Source organism: Zootermopsis nevadensis, unplaced genomic scaffold, assembly GCF_977971745.1.
Source record: "Zootermopsis nevadensis isolate Lab colony 2312 unplaced genomic scaffold, Znev_1.0 Znev_ptg000032l, whole genome shotgun sequence".
Classification (NCBI taxonomy): domain Eukaryota; kingdom Metazoa; phylum Arthropoda; class Insecta; order Blattodea; family Termopsidae; genus Zootermopsis; species Zootermopsis nevadensis.
The window spans coordinates 4,185,926-4,209,474 of NW_028259164.1; the positions used below are offsets into that span (position 1 = coordinate 4,185,926).

The 23,549-nt window shown below is 36.4% G+C and overlaps 1 protein-coding gene across 8 annotated transcripts; it reads left to right on the forward strand.

Moving 5' to 3' along the window:
* Positions 1 to 23,458, forward strand: LOC110827773 (GTP-binding protein 2). 8 transcript variants are annotated; one of them, XM_022059750.2, is made up of 10 exons: positions 11,398 to 11,496; positions 13,337 to 13,411; positions 15,038 to 15,208; positions 15,566 to 15,790; positions 16,064 to 16,273; positions 17,135 to 17,458; positions 18,488 to 18,670; positions 19,299 to 19,410; positions 20,459 to 20,646; positions 20,787 to 22,596. In XM_022059750.2, the coding sequence occupies exons 3-10, from the start codon at positions 15,044 to 15,046 to the stop codon at positions 21,048 to 21,050; spliced, it is 1,671 nt and encodes a 556-aa protein (XP_021915442.1). In that variant the 5' UTR covers positions 11,398 to 11,496; positions 13,337 to 13,411; positions 15,038 to 15,043; the 3' UTR covers positions 21,051 to 22,596. The 8 variants fall into 8 exon arrangements, with proteins under 8 accessions (XP_021915441.1, XP_021915437.1, XP_021915442.1 ...); XM_087359700.1 differs by having other exon boundaries at positions 13,337 to 13,405; XM_022059754.2 differs by lacking the exon at positions 11,398 to 11,496 and adding an exon at positions 22,664 to 23,458 and having other exon boundaries at positions 12,140 to 13,411; positions 20,787 to 21,022.
* The last annotated feature ends 91 nt before the right edge of the window (positions 23,459 to 23,549 follow it).

Genomic DNA, 23,549 nt, shown 5'->3' on the forward strand with positions numbered 1-23,549 from the left:
ACTAATCGTGGTTAGTTTGCTTGGCGGAGATTTTAAGAAAATAATTTTCAGATTTCGTATGTGTTGATGGTTTCTTCGTTGTACAAACCTCAGATCCCGGAAACCAAATCTAGCCAGCAGCAGTTGGAAAACTATACATCACGGCAATCAGCATGTCGTAGGCGAAAATTGTGCAAAAAATCGACGGTAAGTCCTTGAAAAACTTCTGGGAAGGAAGTGGGAGGAAATATTTGTGGCTATTGTTAGTTGATATTGATTGGAAGCACGGAAAAGTAGCAACGAAACTTTATACCTATAGAACCCAAGTTTGTTAACCATGTGATAACTAAAAATCTAGCCATCTCGTTTGGATGCCGGCATTTGATGTAACTGTAATTTTTCTAGCAACGAAATATGAAACGTTCGAATGAGGCGAAATCACTCTTAATATATTGAATGTGTTTGTGGTTATATTGAATAAGGGAGTAACGAAGTCTTCGTATAGACATTGAAGTGTTGCTTTATTTATAACATCTATTATCTTGTGCTTCAGGACATGGTGGGTCAGCAAACGATCATTGACACAGGCGTGATTTTGAAACCAAGCAAGTGTCATTGACGCACAAAATGCTGTTCATCCAATCTTTTATATATAATATATGTTTTTTTAGCAGCATGTAAAGCTGTATTTTGGGGAAGTTGGCATTCATGCAAGCAGAAATAATTGTTGTTCCGTAAATACCAAATATCTGGTGTCGAATTTAAATTGGGGCTAAAATATGTTAGTTTCTGTTCTATTTTTAAGCCTGGTAGAATATTGTCTCGCCTCACATCCGAAGTTTTAAAATCCTGTGAAGTATTAAAGAAGTAAATGAAAATTTGATGTATAAATGTAAGAACTACTACAGAAAACATTTACATCACATGAGGTACCAAAATTGAAACATGATGAAAGGGACTGAAATGGGTGACTGTCATTTGTTTGGTACTTAAGGTCGCATTGAATTTCCACAATTCACCTTGCTGCAAGTTCCTGAATCCTGTCAGGCTGTTTCTGAGATTTGAGGTTCTTGTGACGATAATTTGATTGTGGTCATTTTGGTTGTGATATTATGTATTCATGTAAGTCGTTATACAGTTTCCGGAGGAACCTGTGACAGGACCAGCCATAACCTCTAAAACGTCAGTCATTTTTTATCAGAATACAGGGCACAGTATCCCATATTTGCAGGATGAGCAATGCGCTATTTCTGATTGAAGATAACAGTCCTCAAGTCTACATGATGTCAATACAAAAGACCACAGCCCATACGTTGCGTTCATGATTTTATAATTGCCATATATTTGGAAAATGTCTTATGTTTTAAAACAAGTTTTTGAAAACTGCCTGCATAATGTAAGATTATAACTAAAAGCCCATCATGAAAGTTATTTGCTAAAAGGCTGGTGCATTTTTTTGTGATTTTTAAGCAGTTGAATTGAAGAAGATCAGTAAATATTTTTGTGGAAGATTAGAGAATGCAGGTACTTTCATGGTTAGTGGGCAGAAAATGTATACAGAAATCTGGGGTGTTTTAAATACTGACAGAAGAAAGGTTCGTGAAATTTTTTAAACAACTGAAGGTTGTTTGAAATAAAAATATGTTTCAGTTATAATTATATATTGGAAGTATAAATGTCGATGTAATGTACTTATTGTGATTTCTCATTGAGTGTGATTTTCAAAGAAATGTGATTCTGTGGAATTCTCTAGAATAAGATGGGATGAATTGAGGAGAAATTATTTTCAAGCAGTAGAATTTTATAAATGAATCAGATCGGAATATATGGTATTGGGAAGACATTTTAAAGACTTTCTACAAATTGCATCATCCTGTTAGTATATTAGCAAACAAACTATTAGACATCTAACTAATTTTATTATAGTGTGTACATTCTGTGTGGGTATCTTGGAAATTTATCCAGTTTTTATATGACTTTCATCACAGCTGCCATATTGAATTCAAATTCTGACACCCAACTTAGTTGTAAATATTAACTACTACAGACACCTTGAATTTTATTATAATAAAAATATATATGCAAGGTTAAAGAGAACACATTTGTTTTTCTAATTGCAGTGTTGAACATATTAAAATGTAGCAGATGGCGAGTGTCATTTAGAAATCTTAATGTTAATCAGTTACCTCTTCACTTGCAACCAAATTTAGTTTCAAACTCACATCTTGTCAGAATTTGGAGCATTGTTAAGTAAATGATGTCAGGAAGAAGTAATGCATGCCGTGATTAGCGTTTAGTATCTCTGTGTACTTTGAAATTTAATTCTGAACTTCTTTTAATACCATTGCACCTCCCCACAAAGCTGTGTTTATCAGCCAGATTTGTGATTATGTGGGTCAAAAAGTGGTTATTATCTCAAAATATTGCAGTATGATTTAATTTGTAAGTTTCTGAGGACAGTCATTTGAATAAAAAATTTCTTGAATATTATCCATCGTCTAGTAGATAAAATATAATGTTATATTTTATCTACTAGACGATGAATAATATCCAAGAAAATTTTTATTCAAATGTCTCATCACCATCGTCAAGAACTTTTAGATCCTGAGGACAGGTGTACCAGTTATTGCCGTATTACCTGCTCAGGGTTGCCACTAACTGAATTTCATTGAAGCCAGACAGAATTAATATATTGTCTCACGATAGAATTAGAAAACAGATAAGAGGGCACATTTTCACTCGTATATTAATTAAAATGTTTATTTCGTCACACACCGTGTACTGTCAATCTGCTGATAGGACATATTTTTGTTTCCCTGCTTTGGGGAATTCGTCATAAGTGAAAGGAAGTTAGATTGCCATGCACAGGTGGCAACCCTGTCTGTTTTTTTATGATTGGATGTATTGGTTTATTTATGTTTAAGAATATAGCGTGTTAGACAATCAATTGCTTCACTGTGACAGTCGTACAGATGGTCACTTTTCAGTTTCCTCAGTAGATACATTCTGCGCCTTTATTTCTCTTCAGAATTCTATGTGGAAACGGTGATGGTGTCTGTGTGTTTAGGCGGTCACTAGAAGGTGGCGTACCTGTGTTATAATTCTGGCAGGAAGTTTCAGTAAATGCAAACCAAAAATAAGATGAGTACTCATTCATTAGTTGTGGGCTTCTTTAAGGAATGAATTTGCCCTTGAAATGTTACAGTGGCATGTACGGATCATGTATAATTTAGGAATAAGAACCACATTTATATAAACAAAATTATATTTCTTTAATTCAATTTAAATTTAAACTCACTGTTCAAATACTAATGATAAGAAGCAATGCCTTGTGTAGGAGAAAAAATTAATATGTAATTGTAGACTATTAATTAGGGTACAAAAGGTCAAAATGTTCCATGCAGAAACACATGATCCACATGTGATGTAATATTATTGGCTTAATGAGTAATTATCAGTTGAATTCTGTACTCAGTGACGAGAGAATGAATGTTCATGGATCCTACTCGCTCAGTTCACCATAGCAAATACTGAAATTATTTTGTCAGGTTCCAAACTCTATTTTGTGCACGTGTAGATAAAACACTAGGTTTAGAGGTGCAGAGAAAATATCTGCACAATTTTCTCTTATTAGTTTGTCAGTTGGTGCTGTATCATATTTTATACTTTTTGAAGTTCTCTCAGCTGATCAAACATAACCTCACATCCCAGTCTTTCATTACGTTTACAAATACCACCTGATGTATATACACAGGGGTTGCAGAGCGGTTTAGACATCTGTGTGACGCAGTACTAACTTTAGGGGGATGCACTGTTGATCCTCTGGTGGAATTAACTTCATGGAGCAGACCTCTTTATGAGAAGCTGAAAAGGATTATGACCAATTTTGAAGTCATGGGCTATGACTTTGCTTTAAACCAACGATTCTCAACAGCTTGCCAGTGTGTTTCTGTGGCCCATGTACACTTCTTAATATTCTCTTAATATCTCCCTGTTTGTAATGATAGATTCGTTACCATCTAAATCGAAAATTGGACTGTAAGATAATACTTAATTAAATGAGTTGATAAATTTGGAACAGAAAATTGTGCCAGTGAGACTAGGAGTGATGTAAGAGATTTTGTCTTTGTTTTGAGGAACTTGAAGTTTTCCATGTTGTTTCATAGAAATATCGCAGAACATGATTATGTTGACTTTAGTCTACAGCAGGTTTGTCATACTTGTGGCCTGCAACCCATATGCGGTCCTCTTTGATGTTTCGTGGGGCCCGATTCAGTTCTACAATTATCCACAATGTGTGGCCCCAGATGGTCCAGTTTTAATAAATATGAAGTTTAAATAGATTCTGTACCACTATTTTATATTTCAGTTAAATGAAGTGGAAATGTCGTTTCAAAGAAATCTATGTTTATGTGTGCTTGTGGGAAAATAGAGGATCAAAGCAATATATCTTAACTTTTACTTTGTTAAAGTAGGAAATTATGGTTTTCCCCACCCCTGTGATGGTTCTTAGCGCAGTCACGCATTCTTTAAACAGCCCTTAGTAGACAATGAGTTTTACATGCCTGGTCTACAGTAAAAACACTACTTTCTTAAAAGAGAATTAAATATAAGAATTATAAAAGAACATCTGTTCTTAGAGAGAGCACAAGGGACTTACATCACTCCTAGTTTCTGGCTCAGTTACTGAGTCTTATGTGTTGGTAGCATTTGTAATAGAGTGGCATAAAATTCTAATAAATTGTGCAGACAGAGCCTCTATAAAAATGGTTGTATCTGGCCCAGGTCCTGAAACATGGTGGCTGGGACCCCTGTATTATTGATGTCTGTCTGTCCATGTAATATTGTGGTGTCACGATGGCTGTACCACAACCCAGGCATTTGGTTGGTTTCGTCTGATCTCAGAGGCACAGGTCAGTCCGTGTGGGATTTCTAGTGGACAATCTGGAACAGGGACAGGTGTTTTTTGGATCCCTTCTGTTTCTCTGTCAGTGTCATACCACCACTGCTACATATTCATTCGTGTATAATATGGGGGAAGAACAATGGGCTCCTTAGAGAAACATATTGTTACTACATTGCAACCTCACAAATGCCCGGATCTTCATCTCTTGGGCCTAGATTTCCTGTAGATCCTCATATCACGGTTGCTCGAGAACGAGAAGTAGTTACAGATATTAATATATATTTATATTAGTAATTTTAATCTTAGAGAAGCAACATGGCCATAATCATTGGGATGAATATGGGGTACCACATTTTAAAGTGATGCTTATTGTATTCTTGTAAACCCCCCCATTAAGGTTAAACAAATTTCTTCTGATTGTAAATATTTCTTCTGTACATAAGAGACTTAACTGATACATTGCCGGTCCAAGGCAGTCATATTACCAGGATATATGAAAACTATATTAATTTGGGAAGTGAAGTTGGAAAAAGAATAAAAGTCAACAATATCGCATCAGCATTGTTTATAAATTTAAATTGGTTGTAATTTTCACATTTGTGGACATTAATGTCTGTGATGTTTGAAATTGTTAAATTGAATATTGCATCTGGTTTAGTTTGATGGACTGTATTTTGAGATTTGTAAACAATTCTTGTGTTTTTGGATATTGACCACACCAATTACAAATTAAATACTAGCAATGTGCACTATGTCTTAATAGTTTAACAGGTAACAAAACTAATTTCAGTAGCAGTTATAGAATAATTACTAAAGTATTTTGTTCATTTATTGACTAAGAAATGGTTGTATTTGTAAACAAATAACTATTACTTAATTGTGGATATGTTTGATGAATATGATCGTCTTCTATCGGCTTTGTAATTTGCTTGATAGAGCCAATGTAAGCATATTATAAAATATAAATTGTAAATCACATTATGACTACGACGTCACGTGGCATACAGCCGGATGCGTGTATAAGCTATTCTCCTCAGTCGTACAAATTACATAGAATAACTTCTATGATCTTTCTTACCATTAGATCATGTTCAAGTATTTCTCCAGGTACTGTTACAGATGTGTCATAAATTTTTTTAGATAGATTGTAGTATATACTATTTGTGGTGTATTATTAATCTTCTTTCGCGTACATATATATATATATATCCCCCAGATAATGCCACCTATCTTTGCTTAAAGTATTGTTAGTCATCCTGCGGTTAGTGCGCCATGTACTTCCCCCCCAACCAACCGAAATAACTGCGTACAAATAACAGTAATTCATTGTCTTCCTAACAATTAAAAATCTAGCAGTTATGTGGAATATCAAATTGTTTAACACAAATACCTTACTGTTTGCAAATTCAATGGCACAGTTGTGCATCTCCCGGTCTGCTGTAGTGTTTTAGTGCACAATAGCACAGTTTGAAGCATGTCAGTTCAGTTTGCTTGTTTAAATGTAACATTTTATACTTTAAATTAGCAGTATGCTATGAAGAACTTGTACAGTTGATAGCATGCCTGTAAAATTTATTTTAATATTGCACTCCCATCTACATCTAGGTATCAGAAGTAATTATACTGAAATACAGGTTCTCACTGCATTGTTTGACAATTAAAATTAACCTGCTTGTCAATTAATGCCACTTTTATTGTGGAAAATGTTTTGCGAAATTAATCATGTTCTTGCACAAATGTCATGTTTCTGAACTTGCCACGTTCCTTCTGAACAACATGTTTGAGCAAATACTGGCATTATGATCTCATTTTGTAATATATTGTACAAAACATTCACAGGAGCAATAACCCTTACATTACACAGTTTATAAATACAATCTTGGTGCTATCCAGTGGTATTCCGCAATCTGCCATTCACCAGTAACAGTAACATGTGATACCAGACTTCATTGCTAAGTAGGGCTAAGACAACATGAAGCAGTTTTTGTAATGTTCTATTGATTAATTATCTCAAGTCTTTTGTTTTGTAAAAAGGACCTGTTACTGTCAGCACTGGTGACTTTGATACCTGCGTATTATGATGCATTCTGGGGGTGTCTGGCTTAAAGCAACGGAGTGAAAATATTGGTGTGTTTTGCCGCAGATAAACTGACATGTATATTACATAGGTTGCAGGAACACATGAACATGACTAGAATTGGAGTAAGTCCTTCAAGGTGCATATATGCCCTTTGTCCTGATCATGGTTTCTTGAGTACATGTTCCTGTCTAAATTCCATTGCCTGTATAGAATTTATGTGAAAGTAAATATGGGATTTACAGGTTAAATGAGCAGTTCTTCCAACCAATGTTAACACACTACTTGATTCTGCCTACTCAGTGCCCGCATGTTATCAAATAAATGAATAATTTTGGCTTTCATCCTGACATTTCACAGCGGAGAATGGGTGGGCATGGAGCAGCAGTCAAAGTATGTTAGTGGATTATTATGCTCAGACATTGAGGCACTTTATCACGTGATCTAAAATTTGTCCACAGGATCTTTGTATTAACCCAAATAATGACAATCATTTTACCATGATGGTCAAAACAAATGAAGGTAGTAAGTATGGGTGTATTGAACATGTGGATGTTGTGTGGTCAAACAGATAGCACATACTTTGTTCTAGTGTGGTTCTGTTGGTCTCATTTGTTTTCTCCTCAGGACTCCCTGCCTGAAAGTAAATTTTATTTAAATAATACCAGCAACTGAGACAAATGGCAATTACCATTACAGGAAACACAGAGAAAAGTTTCATTGTGAGGCATATATTTTTAAAACTCACACTGAATTTGGGTGTATTCATCACATTAAGAAGCTACATATCCCTCCTCCCCTCTTTGTATAATTGTATGTTTCAGTTTTAAAGACAAATTTGTTGTAGACGTTACACATTTTGTATTTATGTTTTATACATTTTATTTTGTGTATTGTCTACATTTTGTAACCTTTAATAGGTTACAGTGGTAATAAAAGACATTGGTTTGTCTAATCACATATACAAAGATTGTAAAAAACTGGAGCCTATTTTTAATAAATGTGCAGGATTCATGTAATGGTCCTTCAGAACCTTCTGAAAGAACCTTAATTGTATAACTGGGTTGTGTGTATGTGTTCATCAGGTGATTTAAGTTACCTAACAGAAGACTTGGAAGAATGATATGCCTTGGAGAGGCATTATTTTACAGCCAGAAATAACATTTTTCTTATAATTTTACAACATGAACTTATTTTATCATCCTTGTGGGTTTCAGTCAGAGGTTTGAGAAATTCTGGTGTAACCTAATACTCCCATAAATCAGTTTGACGCTGTTGTGTTCAGTCATGTTCATGCTGGTCGTTCAAATTAGCTGAATGTGTAGCGATTTATGGGGGACGTTTCAAGCGAATATCAGGAACTGCAATAACACTTCTTTTTGGACTGGACACTGCATGTTGTTATGATCTGTGGGCTGTGATCGTTACTGCTGGTGTCATAATGTTATTGCAACTTTGTGTGTTATTTTATCAACTGATCAGGTTATTACGTGACCACAGCTGGCATGAGGCATCTGTGTCCACGACTGTTTCATTGTTTGCCGACCATTTAATTTATAAAACAATCATTATGTGGTGCTACACCAGTAAATAGTAGAAAATTGTTCAATGCAAGATTATCATATAACTAAGCAGTTTCATTATTTCAGTACAGATTACTCATAGAAGAAGAACAGGCATTTTCTCAGCTTTTGTGTATGGATGCTGTGATATGATATGTGCTGAACAAGTTTATGTAAATCTGAGATTTCAGTTGAAGACAGAACAGAGCATTTTACTTTGTCATGTGTTAAGAGGTCTTTTATGGAGTTGAAAAGCAAGCTCAGTTGCTACACTCCGAGCCACACTGCATAATGTACGCAATGATTTCTTTGTGCCATGTATTCTGTTCAGACAACACCACAAGTGGTTATATTAGACTAGATCTTAGGCCTAATTGAAAAGTACAATTTCTCTTCAAACTACATTCTGTTATACCAACGAATTAACATATATTTATTTATTCACTATATTCAGTAGACACAACTCAAATCACTCTATATAATTTTGATTTATGGAGTAAATTTATGGAATATGTGAATAATGTGATATGAATTAATTGTTTATTAAATTATATAACAATATTGCATGATTACACTTGTTGCATACTTATTATGAAACTAACAGTGTCAAAACTATTAAACGGTAATTCGTGGTTTTTGTAGAATATGTGAGGACTTATAGGATTTAAATAGTTTTGTGATATAAAGTTGCTGAGGTAATTGAAGTCAGAAAGTAGTTGTGAATTTCAAGGGTCAGTTTTACCTTAATTCCTTCTTGAACATTTCACAAGATACTCTTCTTGCTGTTTAGAAATTTCGTGTACCATATTTGTGGTAATATTTTATGAATAATCTAAGACCTTTGTTTACCACCTGTTGAATTTAGTTTCTTTTCAGTGTTAATGTAGGTATCTTACATTCTGCAGTCAATTAAATAGCGAATAGGGTGATGTAACTACAAACTATAATGAAAGTAATCAGTTTTAGTACTGATTGTCCTTTCATCTACATTTTGGGATAATTCACAGAGAAATATATATGCAAGACTTACTTAATGTTTTATGATTGAATATGTGGTGAGCTTCTGTATGCTACTGCAGGCAATCAGAAAATTACAACACTATAATGACTAGTCTGTGATATTTCCTATAGTTTGAAGATAGACTCTGGCTATTTCGTTGCATGTACGTTAAATGGATCTTTTTCCAGCATTGATTTAAGCACCACTTCCTAATCACCTTGTTAGTAATAAACTGTTTTGACTTTTAAGTTCTAAGAACATCCCATACTCAAGTAATTCTTCTGCTTGTAAAAATTGTTTTTTTGGCATTTAGTAAGAAGAACTGTGCTGCGGAAGATAGAATGAAATTTAAATGTAGGTTTTTATCCCACCCGTCCCCTTCCCCAAATCTACTCCTATGTCTCCAAAGTGATCTCTTCCCTTCAGGCGTTCTGACAAAATTTGGCTTTGCCTGATCATCGCTATGCATGCTACATGTTCATTATAGCTCAATATCTGTTGAAGAGTATAAATGACAGTTGAAGGTGCAGTGTGTTTGTAATGAGTATGCAACAGATTTAAGTCAATGTTTGATCTATGACAGTGAATAGTTGGCAGTGCTTTTTTGACTTATCAGTGTTGTAAAGTGTTATCAGTTGGGTATGTCAGTTTGCTGTAGTTGGGATGTCATATGAAAAGATACTGAATTCAGTAAAGTATGAGTTGGGAAATAACTCAGGCATCAGTCAGAGAATTATCTGAACCATATCTGGCATAGCATTAGTAAAACCTGATATCTTGATATGTGGTATCACATATATTGATGTTACTTCCTACTAACAGAATATTAAAATTTATTTGTAAGTGTCCAAGGTTGTAAGATCCTGACTGCAAGCTAAGACACCTAGACTTTATTCATTTCAGACATACTGATTTCTTTTATTGAAAATATTTATTGGTATAGAAAACCTTAATTGTTATTAGGATGTTTAGCATTTTTATTTATATTTTTATTGTAATAATTTATTGAATTTATTATTAAATATTCTATGTGTATTTTCTCTATAAATATGAATACAATGCAGTCACTCCAAATCATCCTTACGGTGTTGAAGATGCATACCCACACCTGTAATGCATGAATGTTAGCCTTGCAATTACATCTTTCAGGCACCTGTTTTATTAATGAAACCAGCATAGAATATAATTTGTTTACATTCCAAAGATTTGAATAGAAGTAATGAGACAGAAGCTACTCTTTCAGTGCTGGCTTAAACTTCTTTATAATATGATTCAGATTTTTAGAAGTAGGATTTGAGGCTTTCATGAATGTTATGACAGTCCCCATAGCAAAGCTTGCAGAGCATAGTTTAGGGATAATGTATTGAATATGTTTTTCCTATTTAAATTATTGTCAATTTGTAGGCCGAGAAATTTAATTCTTTTTTTACTTCCATTGTATTGTGTTCATGTCCAATACCTAGATTAACACAAGTTTTGTTGGAGGTACATAATTTCACGAAATTTGTTTTGTCATAATTTAATGCGAGAGTATTGGCTTTAATCAAGCAAGCTGTGACATCATTCACGCAGAGTTGGTAAAGGCCAATTTTTGGATGTTACCAATACAATCAGGATCGTTCTTAGGAGATAAATGTGTGGGTGGTTACCTTTGAAACAAGTTCAAAATATCAGGCGAGCCAACGTTATGAATATACTAAAAGTTTTTGTGTGAGATTTGATCTCGCGGCTGTGAAGATGTTGTTCTTAAGTAGGTGCCTTGTACAGCCAAATTAAATTTTTCTGCACTTACAGCTAATAACATAACATGCTTGTCTTTTTAATATATACTAAAGAGCGAGTGATTTGACGTAACGTTCTTTCAATTCGCGAGAATAATTTGTTGGTTACCATTGGTAATGCGTTTGAGACTGTTGAAATGGTTGTGTTGAAAGTAATTCTGTTTTCTAAATTTCGTTAATAGCTTATTTGGGTAAGTATATTTGGAAACAATATGTGCAGTGTAGAAAACACTGGTAATATAACGGCCGAAATGCGGTGGCACAAAAATGAAAATTGATTTTACGTGAGTTTTGCTATTCTGTTTTGTTATCGTTGATGCAAGGTAAGCCATTATTACAGTAACAACTTCTGAAGGTATAAGCTTATATGTGCGTGTGGTTGTTCAAGCCGAATATTCCTTTCTTTTATGAACGAATACAAGTATTTATAATGAAAAAATAATATGGGGTTTGCTATATTACATTACTGAAGCAGTACAATGATGGATCATCACTCTTTATATTCATTACGACTAATCAAAATGACAGCGCATTTTATTTTTAGGCTGATATGTTGCCGCAGGTTTTTACGCCGTAGCTTTGTGCAAATTAATGTTATATACGGAAAATTTGTTTTGCAAACTTTAATTTGAAGGTTACTTCGTGTCACTGATCGGCTTCCAGAGGCGCGTAGTCAAGGTTAACGTAAAACAGCTTGTCAAACATATGTTCTTTTGTCTTAATCTTTAGTGTCAATAGTTGTGTGTGCCTCTGTGCAGAAGGCTGCAATTTACGTTGTTCTTTTTAAGCCTTTGATACCTTTCTCACTTGTATAGAAGTAAGTTGTTACCATAAGTTGGTTAGGAATCTTGCAGCAGATATTTGCAACTTCTTAGCTCTCCCCATTAGGGCCATAATGATTTTCTTTCTGTCTTCAGATTCACTGTGTTAGTAAAATATATTTTTTTTTTATTTGGAGATGCTGCCTCTGTTCCAGTTATTTAAATCTGTACTTTTTCAGCACATTCATGTAGTAGTCATTCTCAGTTAAGATGTGAGGTTACACAAACAGTGCATACTTATATGAACGTTGCAGTAACCAGTTATGAGGGCAATTTTGTGTCAGATAAAAATTAGTCTTGCTGGGTGACAAGATTTTGTTTGCAGAGGGGATTTTCAGATATGTAATATACTTGTGTATTTTGTTGGTATTTCTATACAGGTCTCCAGATTTTGCAGTGTTATCAAACTTATCACAGTGTTTTAAAAAGTTTTACTTTCTCATTGTCGTAATTGTTTCATAATTTCCTATGAATTTTCTAGTTAGTGAAGGAGTATTTGTTTTATGCTTGTAAGCAGGCATGATGTTCCCATTGTAGAGTGGGGTGCTGACTGTGATGTGTTGACCTTGTGGTGACTGATTTACCCATTTGTATACAATTTTTGTGTGTTGCAAAAGTAGGCAACTGGTTGGCTGTGGACTGTATGACGGAATTTACGCTGTAACCAACAGTTTTACAAAGCAAGTTGTCAGTTTGTATGTGTGTAATGGAGTGTACATATAGACACAAGTAAATGAACCAGAATGGTATGTTAATAATTTACTTGATTAAGCAGCTCCCTTATAATAGAATGCAGAGGTTCACCACTACTAATCCTAAGCCTGATCCTGAACCAGTTCTGTCTTGATGTTTCTTTCCCATGTCATTGATCAAGAAACTATATTTCTGGTGCATATGTACATTAGTTATTATTTATGCTGGGCAGAATTATTCATAGTAATTAAAGCAGAGGAAAAGGGTAATTATAAATGCAGGGAAAATATGTGTTTCAGATCTTGGAACAAAGGATAATCTGTTGTCAATAAGTTTGATGTACTGAAACTCAGTACATGAAGGTAACTTTATTGTCAAGATTTCCTCTAGTCCCTCTGAGAATTTTTTGAAAACTGGCTCAAGTTAATTTCTTGTCACGTATATTCATACTATGAATATTTTACAGTTTGTATTGGAGTTATTTGTTACTGTTTGCTGCATTTAAAAACTTTTCTAGGTTGCGGTTCGTTGCGTGTACAGAAAGAAAATGTGAGACAGTATGCAGCCTGCAATCTGACTTGGGAAGGTGAAGGTATCTTTTTGAAGCAGATATCTGCTTGTACTGTGTTTTTGAATGGTACTGTACCATTGCACAGCAGTTGGTGCATATTTATAGAATGAAATTTCAGTGTCAGAGCAAGGTTGGGAGCTCCCGTTGCCAGAAGATGTGGCACTCACCACAACTGATGTTTGTTTTGAAGTGTAAGTCAAAAAGAGCTTGACAAAGTGGCCACCTTTTCTGTTTAATTTTATCAAAATTGATTTTATATACTAGCATTTTTCACAAAATATTTGCTTCTAATATAAGGTAAGTTTAATGCTTGATGGCCGGGGTTTTGCATTGCAGTCCACGTTTGTCCAGTTGCCACAGTGAGAGAAATAGGAAGGTGTGTGACTTCACTCATAATAGATTCCTTGATTGTTTGTTGGTTTGTCTGCTAGTGTGTTTTTGAATGTCCTTAAAATTTGTGAATCTAATTTTTGCAACTCCCTACATCATGCAACATATGAAATGCCCTGCTTGTGTTCTGCATTCACTTATTACATCATCAGTGATGTCTGGCTCCATTCTCTTGCATACTGTTTCATCACACTTTTCTGTGCAGCGTGTTACACAATAGTTTTCTTTTTTTATAACATTTGTAGTTCCTGCGTGCATTTACGCTGCTGTGGATTATAGATTGTTCCCCGGGAGAAAGTTAATTGTAAGTAAGTGGGTCACTGATACAGATTTAAGAGAACTACCAGCTGACTCAACTTTCACCGCCTTATTGCAGTTGGTGAACAGTGCAAGGAAGTAACTGTGACTCTTCTGTGTCTTCTGCTGTTTCAAATAGTATGTAATTTTTGTGGAAGTGAGGAGATTTGTCAAATGTTGGCTGAAAGATCGGTTGTGTAAAATTCCATGATACTTTCTAGTGTGATAGGCCAAAGCAAAGGAAAGAACTGTTTTCATATTAATGGTGTGATAAAGGTAAGGAGGAATCAGGAGATTTCTTTATACTTCTGAATTTTTTAAGCAAGACATTGATTTTTTTTTCAGAGCGAAAGATCTAACGAGTAGAATGCCATACTGCCAGAAGGGCAAGGGGTCAGTTCTTTTTCTGATATTTCAAAAACCCTTTAATATATAGTTGCTTATTAAATTGCAGTACTTATCCATTTCAGGTCTTTCATTTGTAACTTTGAAGTTTTGTACATTGTCAGATGTGTTACAAGATTCCTCAGAAAATAAAAAAACTTTGTTAGCCTATTTCCTTTTTGTAAGGAAAGGCTTGTTACATGACAGTGCTATTTTTGTGTTCGTGTGTCCCCTCTGAACTTCGGAACCAGTTAACCAGTTTTTAGAACATTTTCTATGTCAGTGGATGGAATGCTTTCAGTAATTTTACAGACGGAACTCGTGACTGGACAGACGTGACTTCACCATCGTGCGCTAATTTTGTGCACTTGGGGATACACGCTAACAAAAGAAATGATGACTTTGTTTTGCATCATGTTTTATTGAGAGAGAAGTGTGTTAATTGATCGCAGTCTTGGTTCCCAGATGTATGCGTATTGGTATTTGTTACTAGCGGTATTTACGTTTAAAAGCAGATAATTTTCATGATATCTGCGAACTTTACTTTAGTTTAATTACAAGAAACATGTTTTGCAGGATTAGATGGACTTTCTTCAACTGTTTGACCCCTGTCCTCCGGATGAAACTTGTGATGTGCATGGTGACATCACAGATCAGCTGCCTCCAGAGCCTCAAGTTGGGAATGTTGAGTATAAGCTGAAACTGGTCAACCCCTCAAAGCAGCGATTTGAACACCTGGTTACGCAGGTACATAGTTTAGGAGGGTGACACGTGCATCATATTGATGTTGCGCAGACTTGGTTTTGAACGAGTGGATATCCGTGTGTGCGCACGTGAAATGGGACAGATATTTCAGGGGGGTTTATATTTGCAAGGGATTACCTAATACAAATCGTCTTACTCGATCACTTGCATTTGCTATAAATTTTGTTGTAGCTTATTAGCTTTGTGTGTTCTGTTCTTAAAAGCAGCAGGAACTGTGTGTTTGCATTCGCGCAGTGAAAGAGAGACTTTGATTTTTCTTTCTTTGCTTAGCTCCATTATGCCGATGATTGTGATCCTCTCACAGTACTTTGATTTTGTGAGTGTGGTTGATTTGCATAGATGAAATGGCGGCTCCGCGAAGGACAGGGGGAAGCAATCTACGAAATTGGGGTTGAAGACAGTGGTGTACTCACGGGACTAGCAGAGTATGAGATGACTGCAAGCTTGCAAACACTCCAACAGATGGCATATAAGCTGGGTGCCACAACCACAATCCTCAGAGAGCGGCTTGTGGATGGTGATAATGTTGGTGGCAGAAAGGTGGCAGAGGTTTTGGTTAGGAAGGTAAGGAATTTCATAAACATCATTAGACTGGGTCTCTTTTATTTACCTGGAGTAGGGAAAGAGGTGTGGTTTATATTCGTGCGAATGTGGTAGGTGTCATTACAAGAAAATGATGAAATATTGGGAAAGCGAAAAAAAGTTGGCAGGAGAGAAAGAAGATGTTACAGATGCTGCATTTAGTACTTGATTGATGACAGTTGTTTTTCCTTCTTCACGTTTGTTTTATCTGTCGATGCTGTTTTGAACCAGTGTTCAAGTTGTTGCTTGCTGTAGGTACCAGATGACCAGCACAACATAGAGGTGCGTGTGGCAGTGATGGGGAGTGCGGACGCTGGCAAGTCTACGTTGCTGGGGGTGTTGACACAGGGGCAACTGGACAATGGGCGAGGTCGAGCCCGTCTCAACATGTTCAGGCACCTCCATGAAGTGCAGTCTGGAAGAACCTCGTCAATCTCTCATGAAATTCTGGGATTTGATACACGGGTCAGTCGTTGCTATAATGTGTTCCTCATTTTTGAAGGGACAGAAATTACTGGTTACAAGGCACAACATTTATTCTGAACTGCTTAAGGGTTCTCGTGACTTTGTCAGAGGCGAGGGTTGAGCTTAACGAGAGAAAAGATTATTACTGTCTTCATTGGGCTTTGAAGCTTGGATCTCTGGTGAAAGATGACTACCAGGTCACAAGACGGAATTACTGGCGAGTGGTACTATTACCTTGTAAATAAGAAAGTACTTTCTTTTGGAATTTGTATGTATAGGTTGGACACTTATTAAAGTATCGCTTACATTCATCGTAGTAAAATGAAATGTGGCAAAAGATTTTAATTTGGATCTGTTTTTTGAAGAGTGTTTGTTGTTTGCTAGAAGTAACCATTTTTTGGAATCTGTGTATTTTGTTGACAATCGAGAGTGTTCCACCATTTAGTGACACTAATGTGAACTTCTTCTTCGAAGTTTCCTGTTTCAGTCATAAAAGTGTATGGTATTATCATCTAAAATGATGTAAATAAGAGGTATTGAGTTCAACTGGTTAAACATCAGTTGTTTACTTATCATCATCACATAAAGGTTAATTAATGTCAGGTGTGTTAAAAAGCAAACAAAAGAACTATAAGAAGTTACCAATTTTCTGAATATCGTCAGTTTAGGATGATAATATTATGTATCTGTTTGAAATTAATATTTTAGTTTTGTTGCTGAAGGAGGAAATTCTTAGTGACTTCAGATTTGTTTTAGTAAGCAGTTTCCACTACATAAGTGCTCTTTTTCCAGTTGAATTGCAGCGGATGGCCACTGTAGAAGATTTGTAAACAGTCTTAACTTTCGCTTGTTTATGTACAGGGCCATCTGGTTAACTATAGTGAATTCACAACAGCAGAAGAGATCTGTGAAAATTCTACAAAACTGGTCACATTCATCGATCTGGCCGGTCATCGCAAGTACCTGAGAACGACGGTGCTGGGGCTGACTGGTTATTCGCCACACCACGTGATGCTGGTTGTCAGTGGGAGTGCTGGGATTGTTGGCATGACACAGGAGCACCTTGCCTTGGCTACTGCCCTTGATGTGCCATTCTTCATAACCATCACCAAAACAGATGTAACGACGCCTGCGGACACATTGCTCAGCCTGGAGGCCATGCTGAAGTCTGCGGGTTGTCGCAAGGTAATGCAGGCCAGTAAATGTGAACAGTTGTGCCACCTGCTACAGGTTGATTTGGAGAAAGATATACAGGTTGATTCAAAAGGAGGGCCAAACTGAAGGAGCGTGTAGAGGGACTCGGAGAGAATAACTTTCGAATAGGAATCCATGTTTTCCGAACTTATCCCGAGTCGGTCGAGGCCATTGAAGGCAGGGAAGTCCGATAACATACCGCTAAAATAATCGTACTTTGCTTTCTCCTACTAATTCAATTTTAAAGGGTTTTGATGACTGTCGTTTACACTTAAAATTATTTGTTGTCAGGACTTTTTCCGTCGTCTGCTTTTAAAATTCATGACGTTTCGGAGCCTGGTTCTGTCTCCATCTTCACCTGAAGACAGAGACAGAACCAGCCTCCGAAACGTCATGAATTTTAAAAACAGACGACGGAAAAAGTCCTGACAACAAATAATTTTAAGTATTCTCCTACTAGCTTAATTTTGTTTTTTAATGTACAAGAATTACGTTAGCAATCTTACAAACCAAATTATTTCATTGGTGTGTTACCTCAGTGGATTGTTGGGAATGACCTAATCACTGGAAAATGGACACAAGATTTTTATTTTGTACCCTTTGTCCAGTATTAGGGATGAAATGGATGGAGTTGAAAAATGCTTAAGAGATGTCAGTCAGGACACCTTGAGGAAAGAGACCTCTTGGAAAAGGCGGACATATTTGAGAAGATCGTAATAAGAAACAAGAGTGTGACAATGTGAACTGAATTTACGTGGGTCAGAAGAGTGTCCAGTGTCAGACTGTCATGGAAGTATTGGATTCTTCCACAAATATGCAGTGTGCGTGTGTGATATTGATAGATTTCCTTTGTTATCTAACGTGCTGGAACTTGTCAAAGTAATGTCTTGAATATTGTTCTGATTAGCCTATTCTCTCTGGTTTCTTGTATATCCGCTTATTTTAAAGTGATTTTATTTTCGTAGAGAATGGTATTCATGTATTAGGCTGTGTTTTGTTTGCCTGTTTCTATCTGTTAAGGTTCCACTTGTGGTGACAAATGAAGATGATGTTATTACAGCAGGTTCCAATCAGCTGGCAGAGAACATCGTGCCAATATTCTGCGTGTCGAATGTGACGGGCGACGGCCTAGAGCTGCTGACAAAGTTTCTGCATGTACTACCGCCCGGAATTAGTGTCAAAGAGAAGGAGCGTTTAGAACAGGTACGTATGTTCTCTTTTTTGCAGTGCGTGTCACTAATGCTTCCTGACATTTCTAAATGGTTCTGATGATGGTATATTACAGTTTGTTTTATTGGGATTCCGGCCTTTGTCCATCATGCAGTATTCCAAAAAATATTTTTTGGAAAGCTTGATGTGTTACCAGGTGCATATATGGGGGACTCTTACTCAGTTTGGTCCCTTGGAAAGAGCCAGCCGCGGTCTCTGGACGACTAATCAGTCAAACTTGTTTACTTACTCTGCAGTGCAGAGTATTCTTTGAATATAACACACTTTATGGAGCCTGAAGGTTCATCACGATGCCACCAGCCAGTTAAAGCTAGACAAAGATTAATTGGAACCATCTTAAGAAGAAATAGGAAAGGAAAGAAAAAGTGACATTGTGAGGTTTCAGGCTCTAGTTTTGAAGTGTAGGTGGCGGTGGCAGCGGTAAGCACCTACACAGTGCAACGCCTCAGAAGGCAGCCATCTTTATTGAATGTATGGTTTGAAACTTGAGGCTATTCCATTTAGTGCCAAAGCAGAATTGTGTGAAGTATAATCCTCAACATATACTTTTTTCTTTTCTTTTAATTTGTGGTCTGAAAGCAGTTTCATGTTTTGTTTGCAGGAATTATGTGAATTTCAAATAGACGAGACATTCCGCGTTCCGGAAGTGGGTACAGTTGTTGGAGGTTTGCTGATAAAGGGGGTGGTTGCAGAGGGAGTCAAACTTGTTGTAGGTAATGGTAATTCCTTATGACAGCTGAGTTTTTGTAAGTCTGTTGTCTCCTGAAAGGGTATAATAGGAGTCCACTGTCTGTCCAGGATTGATTGGTCATTGAAGTGTGAAGTTACATTCCCCAACTGCAATTTTTAGGGGCCTTATAAATGAACTGCAGTGAAGGTGTATCACATTTATTCTAAGATCTCTTCAGGGCACGCAGAATATGGTGGAATTCACCACCATACAAGTGCGACTGATCGCTTCGCAAGAAGGAATCTGCTCTTTAGAGTTGGTTTTATTTTTGTATGTATTTTGTCACCGATATAAGTATTTTACTTGCGGCTCATTTTACAACATAGACTGCATTATTTACTCATACATAACATGCATCTGTTTTCATAATTATTCCTCGTTAAGATTATGGTGTGTAATGTATGAAACACGTGTAAAGGAGAAAGGTCCCCCCTCCTTTTCCCTACACACAGTTGCACAGCTGAATGTTATTTTCTTATATAATTTCAAAACTAACATTTGTTTGTCAGTAATATGTAGTTTGATTTAAATTGTCATAAAGTAAAAATTCTTCAACATATTTGTGTCATTTGCTCTTTACCAATACTGTTATCATCACTCTCACTATCATTGTCATTGATCATGAATACTTAGATTTTAATTTTTGAATCCAAAAATGAGGGTGCATTTTATTCTCCAATAAATACAGTACATAGCATCAGATGATACCTCGATTAATAAGGATGAGGATGGTAATTGCCGTGATCTGATTTTTTGGTCTTATCCTGGGGTTTCTTGGAGGGACTGTAGAACACCAGAAGAAAGTCAGAATAGGAAGAATTTGAGAATGGGACCTACCAAATATGAAATTCAGGATGCTAACCAGTAGGCTGCAGTGTCAGGTATGGCTGGAAACAGTGTTTGAAGTAGTTAGTTATCCTGTCTTTATATTGCTCTGAATTCCTTCAGATACTCCCAGGGAGTCCTTTTAAAGCAGATCTTTATTTTGGAAAATAAGAAAAAGTCACATACCATCCTTTTTGTATTTATAGGGCCATTAAATGATGGCAGGTTTCTGCCAGTGACTGTGCAATCAGCACATCGTAATAAGGCTCCTTGTCGGATAGTGCGAGCAAGCCAGAGTGCGTCCCTGGGACTGAATCGGGAAGTGCCAGGATTAAGAAATGGCATGGTGTTGCTCAGTCCAGAGTCAAAACCTGTTGGTTGTCTCTTTTTCCAGGTAAGTTTCCTTTCCTGTCTTCTGTTAAGAATATATGGAGCTATACCTCCACTCCCCCATGTGTTTGCAAGGTGTGGTGCTTAGTTAAGCACACGTACAACTTTGCATTTTACAGTTACTCGGATTTTGCTTCCTTCCAGGCGGCAGTATGCGTACTGTTTCACGCGACTGCAATCTATCCGGGTTTTCAAACAACGGTGCACATCGGTAACATCCGTCAGACGGCCGTGATCGAAGGCATCATGGCCTCGGGGGGAATCCATACTAATGATAGAGCGTCGGCGCTGTTCCGCTTTCTCAGACACCCGGAGTACGTCAAAGTCGGAATGAGGCTGTTGTTTCGGGAGGGCCGTACGAAAGGGATCGGCAAAATCACGCAAGTATTCCCTGTGCAGCAGGATTGAAGCTTTGAATGCTAACAAAGAAATTCATTTGATCCATGACTTTGAACTTTAAAAGCAAAAATTTTATGCTGTGTTCTTATTTGTTACTAGTCATTTTATTAAGTACCAGGTGAAGATTATTATTTTACCTGTGAACGAACGTCTATGTAAATTAACAAATTTATGTTCTATCTTAAGTGTTTGATGTTGCAGAAAGTTGAAATTTGATGGCAGTATTTTGTACACTACTGGCTGTGTTTCTTACCTGTGACAGTGTTTTTAAAAGTACCGCGTGGTACAAGTCCGAACTTAATCGTACTACGTGTATTGTATATAAACATTGTTGATGTTTTAACCTAACACTACTGCAATATTGTGGCTTATACCCTTGTGTTTCTCTGTCTACGAAGTAAAATCTGTAGTAGGTCGTAATGAAGGAAGTAAGGTCATTGAACAGCGCATGATTTGTATGTTCTTTACACATTGCGCGTAAAATGAACACGCACTGAGCTGATCAGCTCTCTGCACACCTGCTGGTGGATTTTTAATAAATTTGGCATGAAATTTGTGCCGCTCGAGGCCGCCCAGAACTCGTACTTCTTAATATTCTATGGTTGGTAATAATGGTGTGGCAGACATGTTAATTTGTGATGTGGAGTGACACTAGGACTGTTTAATGGGGCCCTGAAGTGACGTACGCTAGTAGATAAAAGAACTATGCCTTTAAAATGAAATAAAATAAAATAAAATACAGATTCTTTTACTCCAGTTAGTAATGTGTTATTGTAACTAGGGTGTAAAATTTCATATGCAGTTTGATCGTGAACACCTACAGATAATGCTTGAAATGTTTGTAACTCAAAAATGACAAACCTGGTTACAATGTGAAAGGCTGACGCTGTGTCCAACAAATTTTAATATAGACAGATCTGTTTATGTTGAGTTCTTCCCAGAAATACAATTGTAATCACATACCCTAGAAATAGTAAAGCCATTTTGTGGTGGTACAATTAAAAAATGTGAGCCACAATTCTTCATTTGTTATGTCTTGACCCGCAGAGAGCAGGACATCTGTAACAGGTGTCCTGCTCTCTTCATAGAAAGTGAAGGGGAGGCAATTCGTACTTTGAAAATTGTGCTGCTTACGGAAGTGCGTGATTCTGAGCCAAGATGGTAGGTCAGTGAAGGTGTCTGATTGTGGATTAAGACTGTAAGTAGAAGACAGTTTCTGTTCTGTGTCTCGCTTGGTGATCATGACGGCGAAGCACTGGCTTCACCACATCTGATTTAGTGCTGAAAACTTTTACCCACAAAGCATTTTACAGAACACATTTCTGCCCATTAATGATGTTCAAGGGAACAACTTCTCAATGTAAATGCGAAACTAATTTTTAATCAGATGTTTTAATATAAATTCAAATTAACTTTAAAAATTACAAATGTTTATTTGTATTAATTTATGGTATTATTTCTGATATGAGGTTTAAGTGCTGCTTATCCTGTATTCAGGTTGTCAACCTTTAGTGACATCTGGAATTTTGGAGTGCATTAAAATTGTTGAGCGTAAGTGTTTGTATCGTATTTTGTATAATTAGTACAGACGTGTTAAAATAGTTTGTGTCCTGTTTTTTTAGTTACTGATGCAAGTATAATGCATCGGGGACTGTGCGGCTTGGTCTGGGAGACGAGGCGGCCGACAGGGTGACCGTGCGTGTTGGAAATGCCATTCCACGTTATGTCACTGGTATAGTCGCCAAATATGGCGAATCTCTTAAAAGAAAAACCCTCTGTTGTAAACTTGTTTGTACTCGGGATACAAAAGTTGTCATTGTAGTTAACGTAAACATAATGAAAGGCCATCTTCAGGCGCTAGTTCGTATTTTGACAAAAGCAGCCGCATACAATGTTAAAAATAACACTGACAATTCCATAATTTTAAAAATTGGCATCATATTTGCAAGTAGCCCAAAAGCTCAGATTTTTTATACACGTTTCATCTTTATAATAATAATAATAATAAGCTGTCATAAATTAAAATTATATAATTCATGTGGCACTTGCTAAAAACAAAATCTATCCCAGAAATAGCTGCTGCCCTATGTACCTTAGGGACAAGGTCTGTCTCGGGTACATGGAAGTGGTGAAGAGATGGGATGATAATAATAATAGTACTTAGCTTATTGAAGACGCGGTTTTTCGTTGCTAAGTCTTTAAACATTGAATGATCTCTCTAAAACTGCTTACGTAGCTTTTTCCCTTTCATTATCATTTAGATGTTAATAACACGAAGTGATTCCAGTGCAGAGCCGAATGCGTGCGCCATATTTTTCCAGAGGAACAATGAAGCCTGCAGTTACCCGTTATACTGAATGTAAATTTGCCTTCAATGAATGTTTACATTTTTAAAAATTAAACTATTTTTTGCCTTACCTCTTTATTTCGTTGGTGTTGTGAAAGTGCGGCTACACGTTCTCCGTGAATGAACGTTGATGATCGTTCGCTACTTTATAGATTTTTAAG